This window comes from Crocodylus porosus, unplaced genomic scaffold (assembly GCF_001723895.1).
Source record: "Crocodylus porosus isolate Cpor-Errol unplaced genomic scaffold, CroPor_comp1, whole genome shotgun sequence".
In the NCBI taxonomy this organism is placed as follows: Eukaryota; Metazoa; Chordata; order Crocodylia; family Crocodylidae; genus Crocodylus; species Crocodylus porosus.
The window spans coordinates 801,796-823,463 of record NW_017728916.1 but is presented as its reverse complement, the minus strand read 5'-3'; the positions used below and the strand labels follow the sequence as shown (position 1 = coordinate 823,463).

The 21,668-nt window shown below is 45.6% G+C and overlaps 1 protein-coding gene across 1 annotated transcript in view; it reads right to left on the bottom strand.

The window, feature by feature from the left end:
• Positions 1-647: 647 nt before the first annotated feature.
• Positions 648-21,668, bottom strand: part of HEPH (hephaestin) — a 32,867-nt gene continuing 11,846 nt past the window's right edge. The window contains exons 8-21 of the mRNA XM_019536213.1: positions 20,078-20,217; positions 18,790-18,921; positions 17,962-18,173; positions 16,435-16,585; positions 15,891-16,103; positions 13,076-13,289; positions 12,276-12,415; positions 10,526-10,657; positions 9,457-9,563; positions 7,704-7,923; positions 4,914-5,053; positions 3,270-3,432; positions 2,144-2,176; positions 648-1,203 (exon numbers count right to left, since the gene is read on the bottom strand). Of these exons, the coding sequence (XP_019391758.1) occupies positions 962-1,203; positions 2,144-2,176; positions 3,270-3,432; positions 4,914-5,053; positions 7,704-7,923; positions 9,457-9,563; positions 10,526-10,657; positions 12,276-12,415; positions 13,076-13,289; positions 15,891-16,103; positions 16,435-16,585; positions 17,962-18,173; positions 18,790-18,921; positions 20,078-20,217 (2,239 nt within the window). The 3' untranslated portion in view covers positions 648-961. The remainder of the gene's footprint in view (positions 1,204-2,143; positions 2,177-3,269; positions 3,433-4,913; positions 5,054-7,703; positions 7,924-9,456; positions 9,564-10,525; positions 10,658-12,275; positions 12,416-13,075; positions 13,290-15,890; positions 16,104-16,434; positions 16,586-17,961; positions 18,174-18,789; positions 18,922-20,077; positions 20,218-21,668) is intronic.

Sequence of the window (21,668 nt, the reverse complement as noted above, 5' to 3'; positions counted from 1 at the left end):
CTGTTCCAGACCTTGGGGGCTCGGACAGTAAAGAAATTCTTCCTTATGTCCAGCCTGAAACGGTCTTGCAGGAGTTTGTGATATGTCAGCAGTGCCGATGGCTGAGGCACAGCCATTGTTATGCTCCTAAATGAAGTCATTCAGACACTATACCATTGAATACGTCTCTACCATGTCTCCACCACTGCCAGGGTCTCCCACTCTTGCTTCCAAGTGCCAAACCAAGGAACGTGGCAGTGAAGCACTTTGAGAGGTATCCTTCTGCAGCAAATTCTAAGATTCAGTCAGAATCTGACAGCAGCAATGGAAGGATACCCAGGAGTGCCCCCATCACCACTTGTCCAGGTTTGCCATACCTGAATAGGTGGATTGGTTGGCTGGAAGCTTGGGCTTCCAGCAGAAGCAGGGACCTAGTATAGATATACTCATTGTACATAATATGTGCATTTGCCTCACTGCTCATAAAAATAGAGGAATCAAATCTAATGGAAATGCCTTCTCCCCTGCATTTTCATCTTACTTTCAGATATCAGCCATTCTTGTTTAGTTTAGGTTATTTGAGTTCAGTTCAGTCAGGCTTGTAGTCCTTAAGAAGACAGTGGCCAACCCAGCTCTAGCAGTGGAGTGAAGGTAGAATTCTGTGGAAGAGTTGGGAAAGACAATTAGATCAAGTGAACCTGGTTCATCATCGTGTCTTCTTCAGGAACAGAAATGCACTACAGAAACCTTTGTGCCTTTGCTACTTCTCCACTAGCTGAATGGGTTCAAAGATCTTCCATGGGAACACTTTCTGCTAGCAAGGCACTGAGGAGTGTAGGGGAGAAATCAGGGCTGCAGAGCTCCTTGTTTGGCTTTCCAAGGTGGGTCACTTGCTAATGTTTGACATGATACCCCACAGTCCTTGCTGGCAAAGATGTTCTAAACTATGCTCCAGATATGGGATTAAGGCTTTTCATAGCTGCTAAATCACTTGATTATGTTGAGACATGAGTTTGAAGCTGTCATCCAGTATGGATCTCCTGTTGCGTCTTAATTTTTTTTGCCTCTCAAGGCGGATGATCACTCCCAGCAGGAAGCTGGCAGTGAGGAACAGCACAATTCCTGCAATGGTCAGAATGATGATTGTGGTTTGCACTTGCCCTGGATCCAGCTGATATCCAAACATATTGAAATTCTTTGACTCATCATCCGGGGGAGTTGTCACTGAAAGCAAACAAATGGAAAAGGTGACAGTTGGGGGAGGGGGAAGAAATATGACAATTTAAGGGGTCAGAGAAATGTGGAAAGAGGGGAGTTGGTGGAGAGAAAGACCCAGCTCTATGGGAAGTCAAACCAATCACTGTCCAGTCCCACAGCTCTTTTATTGGGTGGGTCTTGTAGAGATTCTCCAGGGGGAGCAATAATTTAACCTTCAATTCAAGAACCCCAGTGTCCTTTGCCAACCTCCATTCACTGAATCACACACAAGTCTTTGGGCAAGTAACACAGGGATAACTGAAGCACAGATACACAGCAGGGCAGATGTCTTAAAAACCCAGAAGGTGGCAATAGACCCTGCCTTGTTCTCTGCCATGCTGGGGAGGGAGGCATAAAACAGCAGAGAAGCACAAAAAGGCTTTTATGTTGAGAGGTAAAGTAACTTGCTCAGTAAAGTTAGTGGCAGAGCCAGGAGTAAAACCCAGTTTTGACTTCTACTCACTGCTATGTAGTAAGTATGCAAAAGCACTTCACAGCTTCACCTGCTGCCAGCATCCTCATCCTGCTTCTAGAACTGATAGGGTAAACCCTAACACCCCAGGCTCACTCCTCACTTCAGTTCTGCTCTTCCAAACCACTGTTTCCTTGCAGTGACTTGATCAGAAATGACCATGATGAACTGTTAAAGATCTTTAGCTCCCTACCATTGTGAGTTCTCTTTTGTGTTTTGCAAGGATATGGAAACCTTTTTTAGAAGCAAAGGTATTTGTGTGAATGACAACCACAGACTAGAGCTTTTGTGCAAGTTAATGTTATGAGTGTTTGAGACTGGTATAAAATTAACTGCTTATTCCTATTAATCCTGCTCCAGTGAATGTTATATCTCCTCTCCTGTATTCTGATCTCGAGCAAGTTGTTGAGGTTGTATTATAATAATAAAGCATACCTCCTCCAGCCTGTTTGACTTTTGCCACTGGCTCTGAAAAGAAATGAAAAATGAGTGAGGGATTGTTATGTTGTGCAGGAAAGAAAAGTACAAAAAGTGGAGTTTATGACAGGTGATTGTTATCTAGCCCAGTTACATGGTTTTAGAAGGGCATGCTGGTCAGCATGCATGGCATTCAACAGGCATGCAAAGGATGTAATGTCCAGCCTCCTCACACAAAGGGCTAATGGAAGGTGTTAGAAGCCAGCTTTCATCCAGCCCCAGAACCTGCTTAGAAAATAACTTAGACAGCAAGGACAATTTCTAAGACCCAATTTTGAACAGTGGCTAGCATTAGAGGACACAGAGTTAGGTCCATGCTATCTGTGTCCTCAGTTCAGTGCAGGAGTTGTGCCTGCAGAAAATAAACCGGCTTGATGGGGCTTCAAAGTTTACCCCTAAAGCTCTGTTCGCTAATCCTTGCTGATGGTGACAGTCATGTGTTGCTTTAGGCTGCTTCCCAGCTTCCAGTTTGGGCCCTAACACTTAAATCCCAGTAAACTCTTTTCTTTTCAGAGTTTGCTAGCTTCTTTGTCATGGAGGCTCCCACCCACCCTGCTGATCTCCCTTCCATCCAAGAGCACCCTTACACTCCCAGGTGAGTGCAAGCCTACCCAAGAGTACAACTCAGGCTTAGCTGATGTACACAATCTCTTGATAACCTTTTGAAGAGCAGGGCACAGAAGTGCCATGAAGTATCACTCATCTCAGAGTGGCTTCTTAATTATTTGTGATGAGATCTAGAGCCTCAACATGCTTGTTTGTGCTACAGCTAGTACTCTCTGTAGTAAGCAAAATGAGATAATCACAGGGCAATGCTTCCAAGACAGGAAATAATACAAACCTAATAGTAATATCCTGGGCTCTATAAACTTTGACACCAACTTGTTTCTTAGCCCATATACAATGATTACAGTGTAAGCAGGCAGAACCCAAGTTAATACTTTATTTAACTACTTAATGATTGATTAGTTGATAGACGCTGACCCATTTGAAGGGCTACATAAACGCTGGTATTAATATTTGGAAGTTTCTCACAGTATTTAGGATGATGATGACTGTTGAGCGATAGGTGTTTCTATCTTACCTGGTTTGTGTAAGACGTGGAAGAGTATTTCCATACCAGCGTGGATATGATCTGAAACGTGGCAATGAAGCAGCCAAGTCCCAGGGTTCCCAACCAGCATTTCCACCATTACAAAGGTCCCAGGAAACAGACTCACAACATCCTCTCTGTACCTCTTGCCGTACTGCCAGAAGGGAATGGAGGGATGTTAGCAATGTTCAATGTGCCTTTGGAGAACTTTAGCTAAAAGCAGTTATGTTGAACCTCTGACCTGCAGGCCAAATTTGGTAGTGGGGAGCAGTGACTGCACTAATTGCTGCAGCTTCTGAAACCCAGAAATTAATGCTGCCACTGCTCCCCTGCTGCAAAATTTCCAGACCCATGGGGGGGCCCCCAGGCTGCATGATACAACCCTGTGCGTCAATACAGGGAGTCACTCTGCAGTTGGATCCAGTGCATGGGGCCAGGCTGGTCTGCTGGTTCACCCACAGGCCAGCTCCATGTACCAAACCTATAAGGTTAGTCCTGCACACCAAGCCCACCCATGGGATCTGGCCTGCGGACTGGCCCCATGCCACTTATTCAGTGGAGTTTGAGCACTAGGACTGCGCAAGGCTTTGGACGGTGCTTCAGTTCTGGAGAAGCTTTGGATACTTCGGCATCTGAAACAGCATGTCTGGATCAAAGTGCTGGCTTCGTTAGGCTTTCCAAAGTGGTTCGGAGCTTCCAAACCGCTTCGGAAAAGCTTCGGAGCCGCCTCGGAAATCCAGCCATAGGGTATAATGGGGAATCAATGAAATATCTATAAGTTTGTTATTTTTTGTCTGATTTAAATGAAACTTGCAGGGGTGGTAGCCTCTTCTGAGCGCATGAAGTCTACCATGTTTCAAGAAGATCGGTATAGGGGTTCGGGGGGAACTGCACGCCAAATTCTTGAAAGCAAAACTCATGTTACATGTATGTGTTACACCACAGGAGGATGAAACCTGCAGAGGTGGTGGCCCCTGCTGAGGCCATGAAGCCTGCCAAGTTTCAAGGAGATCAGTGCAGGTGTTTGGGGGGAACTGCACCTCAAGCTGCTGACAGGCAAAACTCATGACATAGATGACCCTGTGTGTGTTAAGGCGCAGCAGGTTAAAAATTGCAGGGGTGGTAGCCCCTGCTGAGGCCATGATGCCTGCTAAGTTTCAAGGAGATAGGTGCAGGGAGATTCTGGGGTCAGATCAAAGCAGGAGCCTGGTCTGGAGCCCCGGATCAAATTGCTGGCATCCAAAGCGGCCAGCTCTGAAGCCAGATCGAATAGCTGCTTACTTCCACAGGCCTATTGAGCATCACTGGCTTAGAATAACAAGAAGCATTGTAGAGTCAGTAGGATCTGTCTGACCCTAGATGACTTTGGAGCTAACCATAGTGTATGTGTTAGACAGAGCAACTCCAGAGTTCTAAAAGGAGGAAAGCAACCTGCCAAAAGCAGATCTTGAGTTGGCTGAGCTAGGGATATCAGCATCGTGGGATCCACTCTGGGCATGTAAAATCTTCTCTACTGCTGATTATGTGAAATAGCTGTCATCATACCCAGCTGGCTGACATTAATCAGGATCAAATGCATGCAATGATGCCCACCCAGCATCATCCTTCCCTCTGAAAGCATCAGAAGATTCTCACCCTGTGTATGAAGCTTTCGGCATGAAAATGGATGGTGTGCACATCAATCTCTTGGCCCATTCCCAATAGGTACCAGCTCACCCAGTCTCCTTGGTACATAGTCAGCCCAGGCAGGTTTGCGTAGACTCTACCATTTACGGCTGCAGTGCAAAAAATAGATTGAAAGAACGGAAAGGTTAGGTAGTCAAATAATAAGTACTCTGTGCTATAGCAGCAGTGACCAACTTTTTGGCTCTGCAAGCCAGATGAGTGAGTTCAGACCATAAGCTGGATTCCACACAGGGTTGATGCATGGGATCAGTTTGTGAGCCCAATCCCACACTATCCCAATCCAGCTGCATGCCAGCCTGGCTCAGCCATGTACTAGCACGATGTGGTGCACAAAGCCACATTATCCAGTCCACAGGGCTGAATAATGTGTCCATAAATTTGGCAGCAGGGAAGTGGCAATCAACAGTGCCAGCACTCCCCTACTACAAAATTTAGGAACCCTTGGGGAAACCTGCAGGCCAGATGGCATGGCTCCACAGACGAGATCTGGCCTGTGGGCCAGGGGTTGAGTACCCCTGTGCCATAGCAGGAAAGAAGCAGGGGGAAACCTGCAGGCCAGATGGCATGGCTCCACAGACGAGATCTGGCCTGTGGGCCAGGGGTTGAGTACCCCTGTGCCATAGCAGGAAAGAAGCAGGCAAGGCTGATTCAATACTTCAAAATTCAACTACAGTGATACGCATCAGCCATTTGTCTTTTCAAGTATGAGATTCTTCCAACGGTTTTATCACTTCCCCATCCTCTTCAACTCAGGTACTGTATCCAATTCTTGGATGGTTTAACTGAGGCCTAAGAAAGTCAAAAGGGTGTCTCCATGTTCACGAAGTGAGGCAATAGCTCATTTTAGATTATTTCAGAATCCTCCTAAGAACAGACCACTTCCAGAAGTTGAAGTCAACAAGCACAGCTCAATGCTTTTTAAGATGAGGGCCTGTAAACACAGTCCTTATAGCCTAATTGCTGTCATACACTATTTAAATACTTGGCTTATATTCCTATTGAACAATGTAAACAACACAGGTCCCCATCAATGGGTTAATTCTACCATTCTGCATGTCACACACATTACTCTTAGGTGCTAATCAGGTGCTAATTAGGGCTGTGCAAAGCTTCCATCCTTGATTTGATTCAGCGGAGATTCAATCCAATTCAGCAGCCAAATCTCCAAATTCAAATTGAATCAGGAGATCCTTTAATCTTTCTGAATCAAACTGGAACCCTCTGAATCAATTTGGAGAGATTCGGAAAGATTCAGAGATTCAGACATAGACACAGCTTTAAATGTTTTTTCTACATACCTCTAGGTAGCAGGTGGTTCATGAATGCTGTGATGCTGGGGCAAATGAAGTGTCCCACAGATGCATGGGGGGGGGCTCCCCAGCACACTCATCAGTAGACCTGGAAGGGGACTAGGAGCACTTCCGGTCCACTTCTGGGTCTGCCGGGGAGTATGCAGGGGTCCTCTCCCCCACCCCCACCTACTGGCTTAGCAGCTGGTGCCTCCTGGGTCTGGGGGGCACCCGGGGTCAGCCAGTCACCAAGCCAGAGGGACTCAGAAGTGGACTGCAAGTACTTCCAGTCCACTTCTATGTTCGCCTCTGAGCATGCAGGGGCCCCCCCGTGCTCCTGTGGGACGCTCCATCTACCCCAGCATCACAGCATTCACAAGCTGCTCCTGGTACCTCGAGGTATGTAGAAAAAACATTTAAAGCTGTGTCTATGGCTGAATTGCTGATTCTCCAAATTCCTCCAAATTGCTGATTCTCTGAATTACCTCCGTTTCCTCTTTTATCAGACTGGAAATATGGTAAACCTAAGGGGTAGAAAGGACTGCTGTAAAATGACATTATGGAAAATCTTCATGCTACTGATGCAAATGTATCATTACTGTAATCAGCTAAAATGACTGATCACATGGCTCAGGTCAATTAGTTTGAAATGTAATATACACTAACAGTGCTGAGATGGGGAGAGTGAAATTAATCTGACATGTTAATTCCATGTTGTACTGTATTTCCAGCAATGAGTGGCACAGATGTATCAACAATTAACCTTACCAGCATGCATATTTCCATTGCCTCTCTTTTACAGAGACAACCATAATCAGCTGTTTCCTAGGCAGCACAGTGATCAATAAATACCCTAATAATAATAAATGCCACATATAGGGTTGGATTCTGAAGTGCTGAGCATCTGTAATGCCAAAGGAGTTTGAAGGTTCTCAGCAGGAATCAGGAATCGCCTTTAAGATGTCCGCCTATTCATCTGGAGCAATTAACAGTCTAAAGCTATACATATCAACAATACAGATGTACAAGAGTACATATTTTAACATAATATATTTCCTGCCACTGCAAGGTCTGAGGTATTGGCAGTGCCCTTGTTTGCTCTGCTCCTCACCTCTGCCACAGTCAGGGTTATTAATAGAATGCTCGGTGACTGGGGTGAGTGAAAGAAAATAGGGCAGATGTTCTTGTAAACAATTTTGGAAAAACAGATACCTGCAAATGCAAGGGACTAGACTTGATGGCCTGGGGTGCCCCTTCCAGTCTCATGTTCCTAAATGTAAATGCAAATTTCTTCCACCTGGATCCCTCACTCTGGTATGGAACCAGAGGAAGATGTAACTCATGGACAGGTTTCTTCCAGTCCCTTCCTCTTTGCAGTTTGAGGGTGTAAAAGTTGCAAGGACTGCTCTGCATGGGACCTTCTAATGCCTCCAAGAAAAATATCACCCACCGTGCAATTTATTGCTCTCTATAAATTGTTCATCCTCCAGGTTGAACTTGCTCTGATCACCATGAGTTTCCATATTTTCCTCCAGATACCAGGACTGATTTTCATCAAAAACCAGGAAAAGGAGAGCAAACTCCTTGTTCATGTCCTTCCTTTTCCCATTAGGGTGCAGTATTCCTTTTCGGCAGACCTTTAGGGGGCCAATCAGGCCACTGTGCATATCCTAATAAGAACGAGAAGGAAACCTGAGGTATATTTCTCTCCACTACGCTGCAGTAGCCTGCTAACTGCTCCCAGCATCCCTTGCACAAAATGATTAATCAATACTACTCATAAAACATGAATGCTTGGAGAGCCTGGGCCTAGCAGTTAGTCACCACCTTGAAATGGGTGCAATGAGCAACCAATGACAGTGCAGGGGGGTCTTTGAACAGGTACATGTTCCATACCTAGCCATGTCTGTCAGGAAGACCAAAGTAGCCTTATCCTCTCTGCCTCTCTTTTGAGGTGATTTTTGAACTTGGGGGCACTAATACAAACCAAAACTGTGGCTGACCTTTCCACAATCTGCAGGAGGTTGTGGGAGGGCTCCTAGGACCCTCAGCAGAGCTAAAGATACTTCCCTTTATGTAGGCAAATCAAAAGACATAATGACATTAACGAAGTATTTTTTTCCATTCAGTACCCTGCCTGAACAAGAATTTGGGTGTGAGGATGAGAATCAAATGGTCTCCTCTCTGTATCTAAATGAAATTTTCTACAGGCAGAATTTGCTAAGTAGTTTGAAGATTAGGGGCTTTGTATATTCTCTTTTAGATAAATCGTTATGCAGTAAATGAAAAAAGCGTTCAGAACTTCCTGAATTATCTAGGTTGCATGAATGATTTCTGTCTATTCCAATTTAGCCTTGGTTACTTAGCCAGGCAAAGCCATTATTAAATGGGACATGTCATACCACTCCGGAAATATGTGAAGAATATGAACACTAAGCAGGAGGAGGAATTCTTTTCTGACGTATAAAGTTAAGAAAGAGAAAATTTATGCTTAACATCAGGATAAAATCCCCAACAGTGAGACCTATTAACCTGTGGGATTCCCTCCCTAAGAGCTCTGTCACATGGGGCATTCTATTCTGAATTAAAATCTATCTGTGATGGAACAAGTCTGCATTGTTTCTGAATGCTCTAGACCAGTGGTTCTCAATCTTTTTCCTACCAGGACCCATTTGTAAAGATCTACAGCCTGTCCCAACCCACACCCCTGGCCATGCTGGTGACCACCCCCCAGTCTCCTGCCTCCCTGGGCCATGCTCCCAATCTGCAGGCCCCCTCCCCCCACTTGCCCCTGTGCCACTTGGGCCAGAGCAGGGTGGTTGCAGCAGCTCTGGCTCATGTAGGTGGTAGCAGAGTGAGTCCAGCCCTGGCATGGGCTGGAGAAAGGAGGAAGAGAGGTCTGTGGTATCCCACCTGCCCTGGACTGGGGCTGCCACACTGCACCAGGCAACCTGGTCATGGTTCCTCCCGCCCTACAAGCAGCTGCTAGCATGGGCACTGGCCTTGGTGCCAACAGCCTGGACATGCAGTTCTCCTCCACTGGAAGGGGCAGGCACCTCTGCCCTACTGCAGCTCATGACTGAAATATTCTGGTGACCCACTTTTGGATTGCGACTCATGGGTTGAGAAATGCTGCTCTAGACAATATTACAGGCCTTTACCATCCCTAGCTTATTTATTTTAAAGGTCCAACATTATTTTACCTTTACAGGATCTACCATGGAGTAATAGATCCAAGAAACACAGGCAGAATCATTGGATCCTGGGCCAGACCTTTCTGGGACGTTCCAGCGGTATGTTACAATTTCACCTGGGAGCCAAAGAAGTAGCATTATTATCCTCATTGTGGTAGCACCTAGCAGTTCCAATCATGGGACAGAACTAGCTGCTGTCAGGGCATACTCTGGCTACCTTCATTTCAGATGAAGACATGGGCCACTTTTGGAAGCCATAGAGTTAAGGAGGTATTTGCCACTTACTCAAGTTCAAGTTGTTTATTTTTTTATTTTAGAAATTGGGGCTCTGATTGAGAGGCTGTTGTTTCAAGGGAGCAAAGTAGTCAGGACACAAATCACCAAAGCAGATTAAAGCCAAATCGGTAGCAACCTAAAGTTATGTTCCCTGATCGCAGGTATAATAGGACAGTTCTGTGCCCAGGGAACCCACAATGTAAGTGCCAGGCTGCCACGGCATAGATCAGGGTGGCCCAATCAGCTGCCAATGCAATGGTGGCAATTTTGATGCCCTCCCCATCCCCTCACTCCCACATCCATATCAGCCCCCTCAGTTACACTACTGTCTCTGATAGCTATGCATGGAAATGTGTTATTGATCTCAGCCCATTTTCTAGCAAACAGCAATCCACAGTATGCAGGATAATGTCCCAGCTAACTGGCACTCATGGGTCCCTTTGTGAAGCAGGGTGGCAAGGGACTGATTGGATAATGAACACTGAATACCCTTCTTACACCAACAAACACACCCTTAGGGTGTGGGGACATAAAAGGGGTGCGGAGGTGTGAAGAAACTTGCGCCCCACTTATTCTGTGGGTAAAAAGAGAATGTTACTCTCCAAAGCTGCCAATCCAAGACATTTGATGAAAAGAAAAAACACCCTGAAAGTGAATATTTGACCCTAAATGTTATCACATTAAAGAAAAAAGACACACACATGAACCTACTGAAAAAAAAAATATTCAGGAGAGGAGAAGGCATCATCATCAGCATGTACATAAGTTAGCCCAGGCAACTAAGAGCTAGCCACAGACTCACCAGGCATTGCAGCTTCCAGGTGTCCATCATTCTTTTCCAGTACCCCATGTGCATGAATGGAATATGGACGGGTAGCACTGTTCTTAAACACAATATTGAGGACATCTCCAACTTCTGCCCAGATAAAAGGACCTTGAGACAGGAAGAACATATTTTGAGGCCTGAAAAGGTAACATTTGCAAGGCTGCCCAGGATGGCCAAATGACTGCCCTTCTCTTTATCAGCTACTATCACTTTAATTCGGAGATGGGAGGGGAATTCTTCATCATCATATCTTCCCCCAACAAATGATATGTAAACACAGATTTAAGATGGACTTAAAAACTTAGGCTGACTCCTGGCCAAGGAATGCATTTCTGCATTGGTTCAGAAATCAAATGGAGCCTGATCTCTAAGCACTACTGTAATGCGAAGTAAAAGACATCTTCATCACCCACATACAGCCCCTCCTCTCCCTCTTGCCTCCACTCCTCCCATTGGCTTAAGAAGAACTCAGTATAAGTTGGCTGGCGTCTGTGACTGTACCTAAATCAGAGTGATATGCTATTTTATATAGCCCATCACTTCACATTGCTTATGCTATACTGGATGGAGATGGGGAACTGAGGCCTCTCTGGACCCTCATTGGCCATCAGTGTTTGTTCTACTGCTTTGTAGTGCTTGGTCCCCTCTTCAATAATGCTGAACTGAGAAGTTTCTTTAAGACTTAGAGATTTCCATGTGCAGTTTTCAGAAAACTTTGAAACAGTTAAGTTTGCTCCCATTTTATACATGGGGAAGAACAGTTAAGAGTGTTGCTTTGCAGCCCTGGGCTGGGCTGGGCTGTCTGCTCCAGAAAACAGGGCTGGCCCCGCCCTTCTGCTCCCTAGCCAGAGCTCCAGCGGAGACTGTAGGCACAGCAGGGTTTGCCTGACTCCCCCCTGGCCTCCCTACCTCCCCACTCACTGCTCAAACAGAGATTCCTGCCCCTCCTTCCCACCTCCCACATGAACCCCAGGCATGTGGCATGCTAGCTAATGCTGAGAGGTATGTGTGTGTTTGTGTGTCTCCAATTTCACTGGGACAGGACAAAGCAGACAAAACAAAGGCAGACAGGACAGTGTCTGCTTAGGGCTTTTTGGAGCTAAACAACAGGACAGCTGGTAATACCCCTCATTCCTTCCTTGGAAAAAGCTGTTTAAGAAGAGCCTGAACTAATGAGAGAGGCTTCTGTTTTCTTGATGGGCTGCTAAACACTGTGTTATCAGCTCCCTACTGGCTCCTTTGCCTGTCAGGTTTGCTACAGACAGTGTGAAGAAGCAGGGAGAGGGAGACTGAAAAGCTCAGTATCATCAACAGATGCATGTACACCATACCCCCTTTTGCCACAGAGTGTTAGCTGGGGGCTGCCCCTTGACCAATGAGCAGGGAAAAGCCTGGGACTGTGCAGGCCAGGGTGGGGGTTTAAACCGCTCCCTAATCAGAGCATCCTGTTGAGGACTGGCCATGCCCCCGCCCTCAGCTCAGAACTGTCAAAGAAATGGATGGCTGTTCTAGTGCCCCCTGGCTTCTAGCCTGTGCCACTGAAGGCATGTGCCTGCATTTCCTCAGTTCAGAGGGAATGTCTGTACACTTGCAAACCAGTTCAACCTAGGCAGGTTAGACTAACTTGCAAAAATTGAATCAATTCAGGCTCAGGCTTTCTGAATGTCTGTCCCTAGCTTAAGACCCCACTGTGCCTGAAAGATGTACCGCTTGCACATTTTCTTACCCAAGATCCCTAAATGCTCATCATCGCTGCTCCTGTTCTTGAGTATCTTGAATGTCCCATCAGTGTACTCCCTGTACACTGCTTTCTTGTATTTGGAGCCAAGGAGTCCATTCTCATTGCTTAGAAATATGTTGCCATAGCTGCAAAATGTAGAATACTGTTACTTTAGTGCTATTTTAAATGCATGAATGAACAGCATTTACTGTGAAAGCTCCATTAACTGAACAGGTTTCACCTTTAAATATCTTGCTTTCATCTCTGAGGCCATGAGAGAGAGCAGAATGGCTCTAGGGTTGGTAGGAAGATACAGAACATTCTTGTCTCTAGGAGTACCAGTTGGAAACTGCTTTTGGTTGATCATGATCTAAAGTTACTTTGGTACCTCATGACTGAGTAGCTGCTCCCTGGCTGACATGAATTGAGTTTGGCAGACATTATTCTACTCTCCAGTGGATGGATGTCTGCATTATAGAAGCACTGTATCAGCTGGCTGCAGTGGGCAGCCTCTGTGGGGCACCCATTATAGCACTGAGTGAGAATATAGGATTCCCCTCTCAAATATAAGTATGCAATGAGATGCTATAAACAGGGAGGAAAAACAAGACCAAAAATTTAGACACCAAAACCACAAATTCAGGGATTTAGCTCAGAGATGCAAAGGACTGGAAGGTCCCTTGCTCCAACATAAGCATTCAGCCAGGTTTGGAAATGCTAGTCTCCCTTTTGAAGTGGTTGTATAAAGCTTTACCAGGAAGCACTGTGTAAAGAATATGCAGCCTCTCCCTAAGTCCCAGCTCTACCTTTCTTTCTCAGGGTTGTTGTGTCGTTTCAGCTCCCAGCTACGATCTGGTGCATAATCCCACTCCACCTCCTCTGCCATGATGTAGTATGTCCTCACTCCTTCATAGAGCTGGGCAAGAGCAGGAATCTTTTTGCCGCATTCAGAAACAAAGTACTGCTCCCTCATCCCAGACTGATAGTGGTTGGCTGTTTGGCAATAGATCTCAAAATTCCCTAGAGGGCAGCATGGACAAAGAGATCAGCTGTAAAGAATCTCAGTCAGCATTTCTCTCATTCTGTGAGAAAACTGGGCCACATCCATGTTATTTTTATGAGAACTGTGCATACCTCTGTATGTTTGTTTAGTTGTGATGCATTCATTGCTATGGGATGAGATCACAAGGTTTTACGAGGAACCAAGCAGGAAGGGCAAAACAGGCTGTGTCTACAAGAGACACTTACTGCACAGTAGCCTAATAACACTGCACAGTAGCGTGCTGGTCAAAAACCATGCTAATATACTACTGCACAGTGTTGTTAAACTACTGTGCAGTAAACATCACAAAAAAAACTGTGGAGCTACTGCACAGTAACTGTAGTTACTGCACATTTCGCTAGTACTTCATTAAGCAACTACTAAATTAAATGCACAGTAACTACTGGCAATCAAGACTCGTAGTAGAGATAATGTCTTTTATTAGACTGTAAGGGGGCTTCCCTCGCCACCTAGAATCATGTTGCCTCTCAGCTGGAACAGTAGTATCCTGTTGTTGTAGATTGCTTGCCACACCTTGAATGTCTGGGAGATGAGTCTGGACACCACTGAGATCAGTTATGGACTCAAAGTTTCTGCAGCTCTTTGCAGGGCTCCACCATCCCCATCCCCTGCCCTCACCGCACCCGATGTTCCGGGCAATGTTGACTGCCACTACGATTCTTTACTGTCTTAACCTGAAAGATTTTAACTGAGGTCTCTGCCTATGTGGCTGCTTGTCCCGTTCTTTCCTGAATGGCTCCCAAGGCAGCTATCCCTGGAGTGGTTCCCTTCACCCCCTGGGATCAGACTCACTGGCTGCTCAAGCCTCCTTGCCATCTCCAAGTCTCAGTTGGACCTTGCCAGGTAAGCCACAGGGCCAATACTTACCCTCTGGCCCACTATACGTTCTCCTTTCTTCACTGGGCTTCCTCTTTTCTTGCTTTCTCTGCTCAGATTTCTTTCTCCTTCCTTCCTTGCCCAGGCCACTTCCTCGGCATCCCTTAAATCTCCCACTCTCCAGCTGGGTCCATCATAGCCATTCCCTGTTGGCTGCCTGCCTGAGCCAGCTGTTCCTTCTTTACTGCCCAGTGTGCTACTTTCCCTTTTTTTTGTTCTCCTCCTGTGCTGCTTTGCTTTTCCAGAGTTTGTATTTCAGCAGCAGGGTCTGCCATGGCAGCCTTTGATCTTCCGTGGCCCCAACCGGCTCCCTGGCTCGTCCTGATCGTGGCACGGTTCACTGTGGCTCCTCCGGCTCCATGAGGTAAGTTTTTCTTTTTTTCTTTTTTTTTTTGACTCTGCTCATGGCAGGGTACTTCAGGCACCCTGTCAAATAGACCACCAAAATTTTTGCAAAAAAATGTTTTTAAATGCAAGCTTCCAGGCACAAACAACCTTCATCGGGCATTGGAGAAAAGATTGTAAAAGTTCTCCTGGGTAGAAATGAAAGTTCATATTTCATAGGATTGCACAGAGGAGTCAATAGAAGGAAAACTCCTCTGGACAGTCAGTTCATAGCTGGTCATGAGCTTGCAATTAAAAAAAAATTGCAAAAATCTTGTTGGTCTATAAAAGATATCATCTTTACTATGAGTCCTGATTGCCTTTTCCTCTAGACCAATATGGCTACAACCTGGATACCAGTAACTACTGTGCATTAATGAACATGTATATGCACCCACAGTGGCCTAGATTACAAGTATCTCAGCAAAGGCTTGGACACCATAATCAATTTATAAGTTATAATGAAGGCACCTGCCCACTGCCAGCAGTTACAAAGCTGTTTTAGTAAGTCACTGAAAAGTGAAATGATTCACCATTCAAAAAGGGGTGGAAGATAGATTGACTAAGAGAGAGTGTCAGGATCCAAGGTGATGGAAACTACTCATCAGACTTATAAAAGGGCATCTTAAAAAAGCTGGAGAAACCTGAACTAAGGACAACTTGGTTATATTTTGCTAGGACAAGATGCGCATAGGACTCTTATGGCCTTATCCTATTCCGCTTATTAGATGCCAAAGTAGACGTAGGCACCTAAGTGTGATCCTTTTTCACCCTGCATGAGTCCTTGAAAAAACATTAATGCAAAAGGTAGAGGGGTTCTTGCCACTTTTTGTGATGTAGTGTTAAGGCGAAAATGAGAGTGTGGTACAAAAGTAGGCGTTAATGGTTTTTCAGGTACTCCAGGCGGGTGAAGTAAGATTCCCCTCCTGTCTTCAGCCCCTGACCCCATATCAGTAAATACCACTCCATTTTGAACAAGGCGTTTCTGTGTCACTGCCCACCTATTCTATCCTGGGCTCCTGGAAGAAAAGGGGCTTACAGGTAACAATACCTGTTAAGTCAGTTGGGTTTATACATTTATAAAGCAGTAGGACTGTGGCTCAGATATTCAGCTTATGAGCAGTAGAACTACACAGCTGCAGTTGGAGTGAGCAGAGGAAATCAGGCCTGTCACCTGAGAAGTTTACTTCAGAAGGACTAAAAAGGGTCTGCAGCATAGCTTGCCCTGTAACCATGATACCACATCTAGCCAAATCAGGGCAGGAGAACAAATACTTCTCAGTTGTATAGATATTTACCTTTGTTATCAGGCTGCATGAAGGCAGTGGCAAATGTGTGAGGGAAGAGATTGGCTGTACCTCTTCTCATCCCATTCATTTGAAAGGTATTTCCCTGGAACACTGCTCCATGAATGTCTGCCTGAGTTCCCAGGCCCATCAGGTGCCAGGCTACAGTATCTCCTTTACATACCTCCAGCTTGGGCATGTTAGAGAACATAAATCCGTTAATGGCTGCAACAGAAAAAATAATACCCAGATAGTTACAAATTGGCCATAAGAGCATCTTCATTCACATGCTCCCAAAGAGCAGGAGAACATGGGAATTGCAGATGAGTTTTTATGGGGAACGCACTGCCATCTGCCATCCACTCCCTATCAGCTTCAGACATGCTTTCTGGGCAAAATGGGTCCTCAGATCCCCTTATCTAGGCTCTGACTTTACTCACAGCATATTTTTGGTGCCCAGCTGTTACATATCTAGGTGTCAGTGCAGCGTTTGGCAATTCCATTTTTTAGCAATAAGTTTTAGACAGACCCTGTATAAGAAAGAGCAGTGCCATACCATGCATTCTGTTGGACTCCTTGAAAGCTTCATTCTTTTCTACAGAGGCCTCTTCTACTTTCAAATGGTACTTTATGTTTGCATTTAAATACCAGCTGAGATTCTCATCAAACACACTGAAGAGAAGGTAAAACTCCTTGTCGATCCCTTTCTGTTATAATAATAATCATCATCATCATTACTTTTTAAAACAGTTGGGTCAACCATTAGCTTGTAAAATACAGATTACTTTGCATGTGGCAAGTTCTGTGTTTTTCATCTCTTAACACGGCCACTTGATTTCATCCCCTGCAGGGCCAAAGGGTTGTCCCCTTACTCCTACATGGAATCTTCCTTCATGGAGTCTTATCTACCCATAAGTTATCTCAGAATAGTTATTGTTACCATTTGACTGCCTTCCTAGCTCTATGCCAATGTGACGCATATTTGTTTTGTGAAATTCCAAGAGAAAATGCTCATCCTCCATAGGATTTCACCTATTTTTATGTTCCAAGCCTCCAGAAGGTCACCTGTTTTTGCATACTTTTTTTGTTTAAAAATGGGCTGAATTTTGAGTAGATAATATGTCCACTTGAAACACAAAATGTTCTCCCATTTAAGCAAAACATGCACTTATTTCAGCAAAAATAGGACTATATTAAATACTGTAACAAAAACGTGTGTGTGTAACTTGCAATCATTGTCAATATAATTGTTGGAATAAAGTTTAACCATGCAATTGGTCCGACAAAAAGTACCACCCTAAGAATTCCTTGCCTCTCACGTAATTCCTGGATCATCATGACTACAACATCACTCTGATGCTACCATTTTATAATAAGAAGAATTTGTAAAGGATTATGCCCACAAATATCAAGACAAATATATCCTCAGTGTAACCCTGTAATTGTCAGCAGAATCACACCGAAGATGACTCTAGCCCATTACTTTGACAAAATGGTAAAGATTTCCTTTAAAGCCCAGAGTCAAGCTGGTTCAAGTGCTCTAGCTTCTCCCAAAAGCCAACTTGATGCATGAAGCTGTTCTGGCATGACTGAACAAGCACCCCCTCTGCCCTTGCTGCGTTGTTTCCTGCTGTTGGCCTCCTTCCTGCAGCACATTTTTATTCATGTGTCACTTGGACTAAGGCACTGATTTACAATCAGTGTGCCACAGCACCCTAGGGTGCCTTCTGATCCTTTCAAGGGTGCTGTGGGATGGCACACAATGTTAGCACTGTTAGGTATGCAGACATGAGCCACAAGATAAACCAAGACTTCAAATAGTAATTCATAGTGGTAACAACATTCTGACCTGTTGTGGTCTTTCTGAGTTTTTTGCAACTGAAAAATTAGTCTGTGATTTTTCTGTAGGCAAAAAACAAGTGAAAACTAGACCCAGCATTTTCTGAGAGGTGCATCGAGTCTAATGGGGAGTGCCTTGATTCTAAAAAGGCTGCAAACCACTGGACTAAGGCCTCATTTCTCCAGTTATTTCTTCTTAAGAGACAAAGATCCTGAACTACTGCAACAGGCGAGTAGACAATACCTGTTTGTTGTTGTCACTCAGAGTTCCAGGTTTGCAGATCAATAGGGGGCCAACTAAGCCTGAGTTAGTGTCTCTGAAGGGATTCACAGCAGAAGAGTACATCCAGGTTAAGCAAGGAGGGTCACTGGCTGTGGGTCCAACTTGCTGTGGTACCGTCCAGCGATATGTGAAATTATGGAGAGGTTTAACAGAGACTCCATTCCATGACAGGCCTATAAAACACAAGAAAAGATGGTACGTAAGTTTGTAACACTTTATCAGCTGTATTCAGACTGAGATTTGCTTTACTTACTATGAAAGCAACTGGGGTAGAATGTAGCAGAATGTTATAGGAGTGTCAAAAGTACACCAGAGACAGAAGCATGCATTATTGTACATACAACTGTGGACAAGTTTATGGAAAGTGTCATGGCAGAGGTGGGCCAAGTGGCACAAAATAAAGAAATAAATCCAGTTAAATCCTCAGGAGAATGTAGGTAGTAGAACTATGACTATTCAAGTTGGAGCATACTAGATACTTTCCTGTGCTTGTGGTTAGAAATAGGCGGAACCTGACTTTTATCTCATCTAAAAATTACAACCTCTGGTATTCCTCTGTTTCTGGCACCATGCTGAGGCTCTGGTTCAGTGATAAGTCGACAGAAAAAGCATCCCTTATTGAAACACTAGTACTACCTCCTGCAGCAGCCCCTAGTTCCTGAGCATGCCCAGCCCTGCTCACCTGGTGAATTCTGAGAGCGCGCGCATCTGACGCAGAGCAGCTGCACTGTGAAACCACAATGCTGGGGCTGCCATTGCATTAGTTTAGATGGTATGGGAGTAACAAACCATTGTGATAGATAGCTCCTTCCCATTCCTTCCCATAAAGTACTCCATGGGGCTGAATGCTGAAGGGCCAGGAGGCTTTGTTAGCAAATATCACCAAGATGGTGTCTCCCACTTCAGCTTTTATCACTGGACCTGCAGAGAGAAACAGAGTGAGTGAGTGGATGGGATGACAGAGGGGCAACAATAATGGGCAAAGCAGGAAATCAGTGGCTGTTTCTATACAGAGTTTACAGGGAAAGAAAGCTCAGAATGTAGGGCTTGACAGAACTGCTCCTCTGTTTTCACCTGGGCCAGGTTGGCTTGTTCGCTTGTTGGCATCAAGGTGGAGATGGCAAGGGTTGGGTAGAAGCTATTTAAAAAGTAAAAGTTTGTCTGGGAGGCTTCAGCAAAGGATTTTCCAGGTCCTAACATCTGGGACTAAAGTAAAGGAGAGGGAGAGCTCCTTATTCTGTGGTAGTCCCTACTCTTCCTCTCTACTACTACTCACTACTTCCTGACCCTACCTTAAATCAATGGCCAAAAGTCCATTTGCTTCAATGGGGTGGGATAAGGCCTTTAGTCTCCTTTGACAAATGCTTAAAAAGCTTCCATGAGCACTAGCCCCAGGAAAGCTATCAATCTAATCTATGATTGTCTATTTGTCATATTCTTAGTATATCCCTTACCACCACCAATAATATTGATCTCCCAAATTTAAAAAAAACACTCAACCTACTCTCTTATACTGAAATGGCTATAGTTGATATTATGAAGGGAACACTTTCTTTTCAAAAGTTACTGCTTCTACAAATTACAGGACAATGCCAGCCAATTGGCATTGCTGATACATTGCTCTAGCTCAGGGGCATCAGACTCACCTTGTGCCCTGGGCTGGATCAGAACTGCAGTGCTCCTTGCAGGCTGAAGCCAGTCCAGGCACAGTGGTTCTGGCTTGGGGCACACAGCAGTAGCAGCAGCAGTTCTGGCTCTGGCAAAGCGTGGTTCCAGCTCTTGCTGCTTGCCCTGAGCTACAGTGGTAGGGCCAACAGCCAAGGAGGTAGGGTCATAGCAGTGGTGAAGCAGAGGGTGACTGGGTCTACATCAGCCCTTGATTTCCCTCCTGATGCTGACAAGGGCCCCAGATTCTGCAGCAGGCCACATCCCTCATCATACCCCCTAACTTCTGGTGCCCCACAATCAGACCAGGCAAAGTGGCTCCATGAGTTGATTCTGACCCGCAACATATATGTTTGACACCCCTGCTCTACCTGGTGTTGAAAAAGGTTTATTTTTTCCAGGCAGGTCCTACCAAGTATCCCAAGATGCTTCTCTTCTTTCAACCGCTCTTTTTCCACCCGGAAAGTTGCATCAGTGTATTCCGTGTATCTCGCCTTCCAGTAAATTCCCCCAATCCGACTGGGGCCCCGCTTGAAGAACTGCTCAGCAGGGCTGAACACAGAGAAGAAATTTCACGTGATTTTAAAATTAGTCCCCTGGGCCCCAACATAATGGTAGTGACAGAGAAAGCTTGCACTCTTGACTTGTGGAAGTATGTCACTCAGCTGCTTTATAGTTCAGTTTCTCCTCCTCTGTAAAATGGGTTTTTGAATTTATGGACTTCCTAGGAGTGGGTGTGAGAATTTATTGATTTCTATTTGCACATGTTCTGAAAGCAGAAACCACCATTCAGATGCCAGCTCTCATGATATTCATTTGGTGTGAAAGATGTCCCACTGAAACGTGGTGGGACCCAACGCATGACTGGGCAGTGAATATCAAGGGCTATAGGCTGTACAGGAGGGACAGGACAGGGAAGAAAGGCTGGGGTGTGGCACTCTACATTAAGGAGGAATACATATCCTCACCAAGTAGCACAGAGTCAGAGGAGGGGCACACTGAAGTGCTCAGGGTTAGAATACAAGGCAGTCGAGGGGAAAGAGACTTAATGGTGGGGGGGTCTACTACAGACCTCCCAACCAAGGGGAAGAGGTAGACCAGGAATTCTTAAGTCAGTTCACGGAGGTAATTAGGTCAAAGACACGGTCATCATGGGTGACCTGAACTTTCCAGACATCTGCTGGGAAGAGCAGTCAGCCAGGTCTGACTGCTCACGTAGGTTCCTGGCCAGAATGCAGGGCCTCCATCTAACCCAGGAGGTGCACAGCCCCACCAGGGGAGATGCCTTGCTGGACCTGGTGCTGGACATGCGTGATGGCCTGGTGAGGGGGCTGCGGATGCTCGACCACCTGGGCGACAGCAGTCATCACTTCCTGGAATTCACCATCCAGCGCAAGGTGGCAAAGGCCTGCAGGAAGGCAGCAGCCCTAGATTTCAGGATGGCGGACTTCAATGAGCTAAGGAGAATAGTCAGGGAAGTACTGAGGTCCCAGAGGGGACAGGAGCCAGATGTCCAAGAAGAGCGGTGGCTTCTTAAGGAGACAATCCTCCAAGCCCAAAGGGATGTAATCCCAACATGGATCAAAGGGAGCAGGAGGGTGCAAAAGCCCCCATGGCTCACCGAAAGCACCTGGGAATGTCTTCTAGCTAAAAGGGAGGAGTACTCCCAATGGAAGGGAGCAGCCAGCACCAGGGAGGACTATACTGCGGTTGCTCGGGGATGCAGGGGGCAGTCAAGAAGGCCAAGGCGGAGATGGGACTGGGAACAGCTTCCCAGATCAAGGACAACAAGAAGTCCTTTTTTAAATACATAGGTGGCAAAAAGAAGGTACCAGTAAAATGGGGCTCCTGCAAGGCACGCTGGGAAATTTGGTCGTCAAACCAGACGACAAAACGAACATATTTAATGACTTCTTTGCCTCCACTTTCTGGAGGAGACACCGGATCATCCTCCCCACTGGGCCCCCCTCAGACCCCAGGGGAGGCGCACCTAGGCCAAGGGT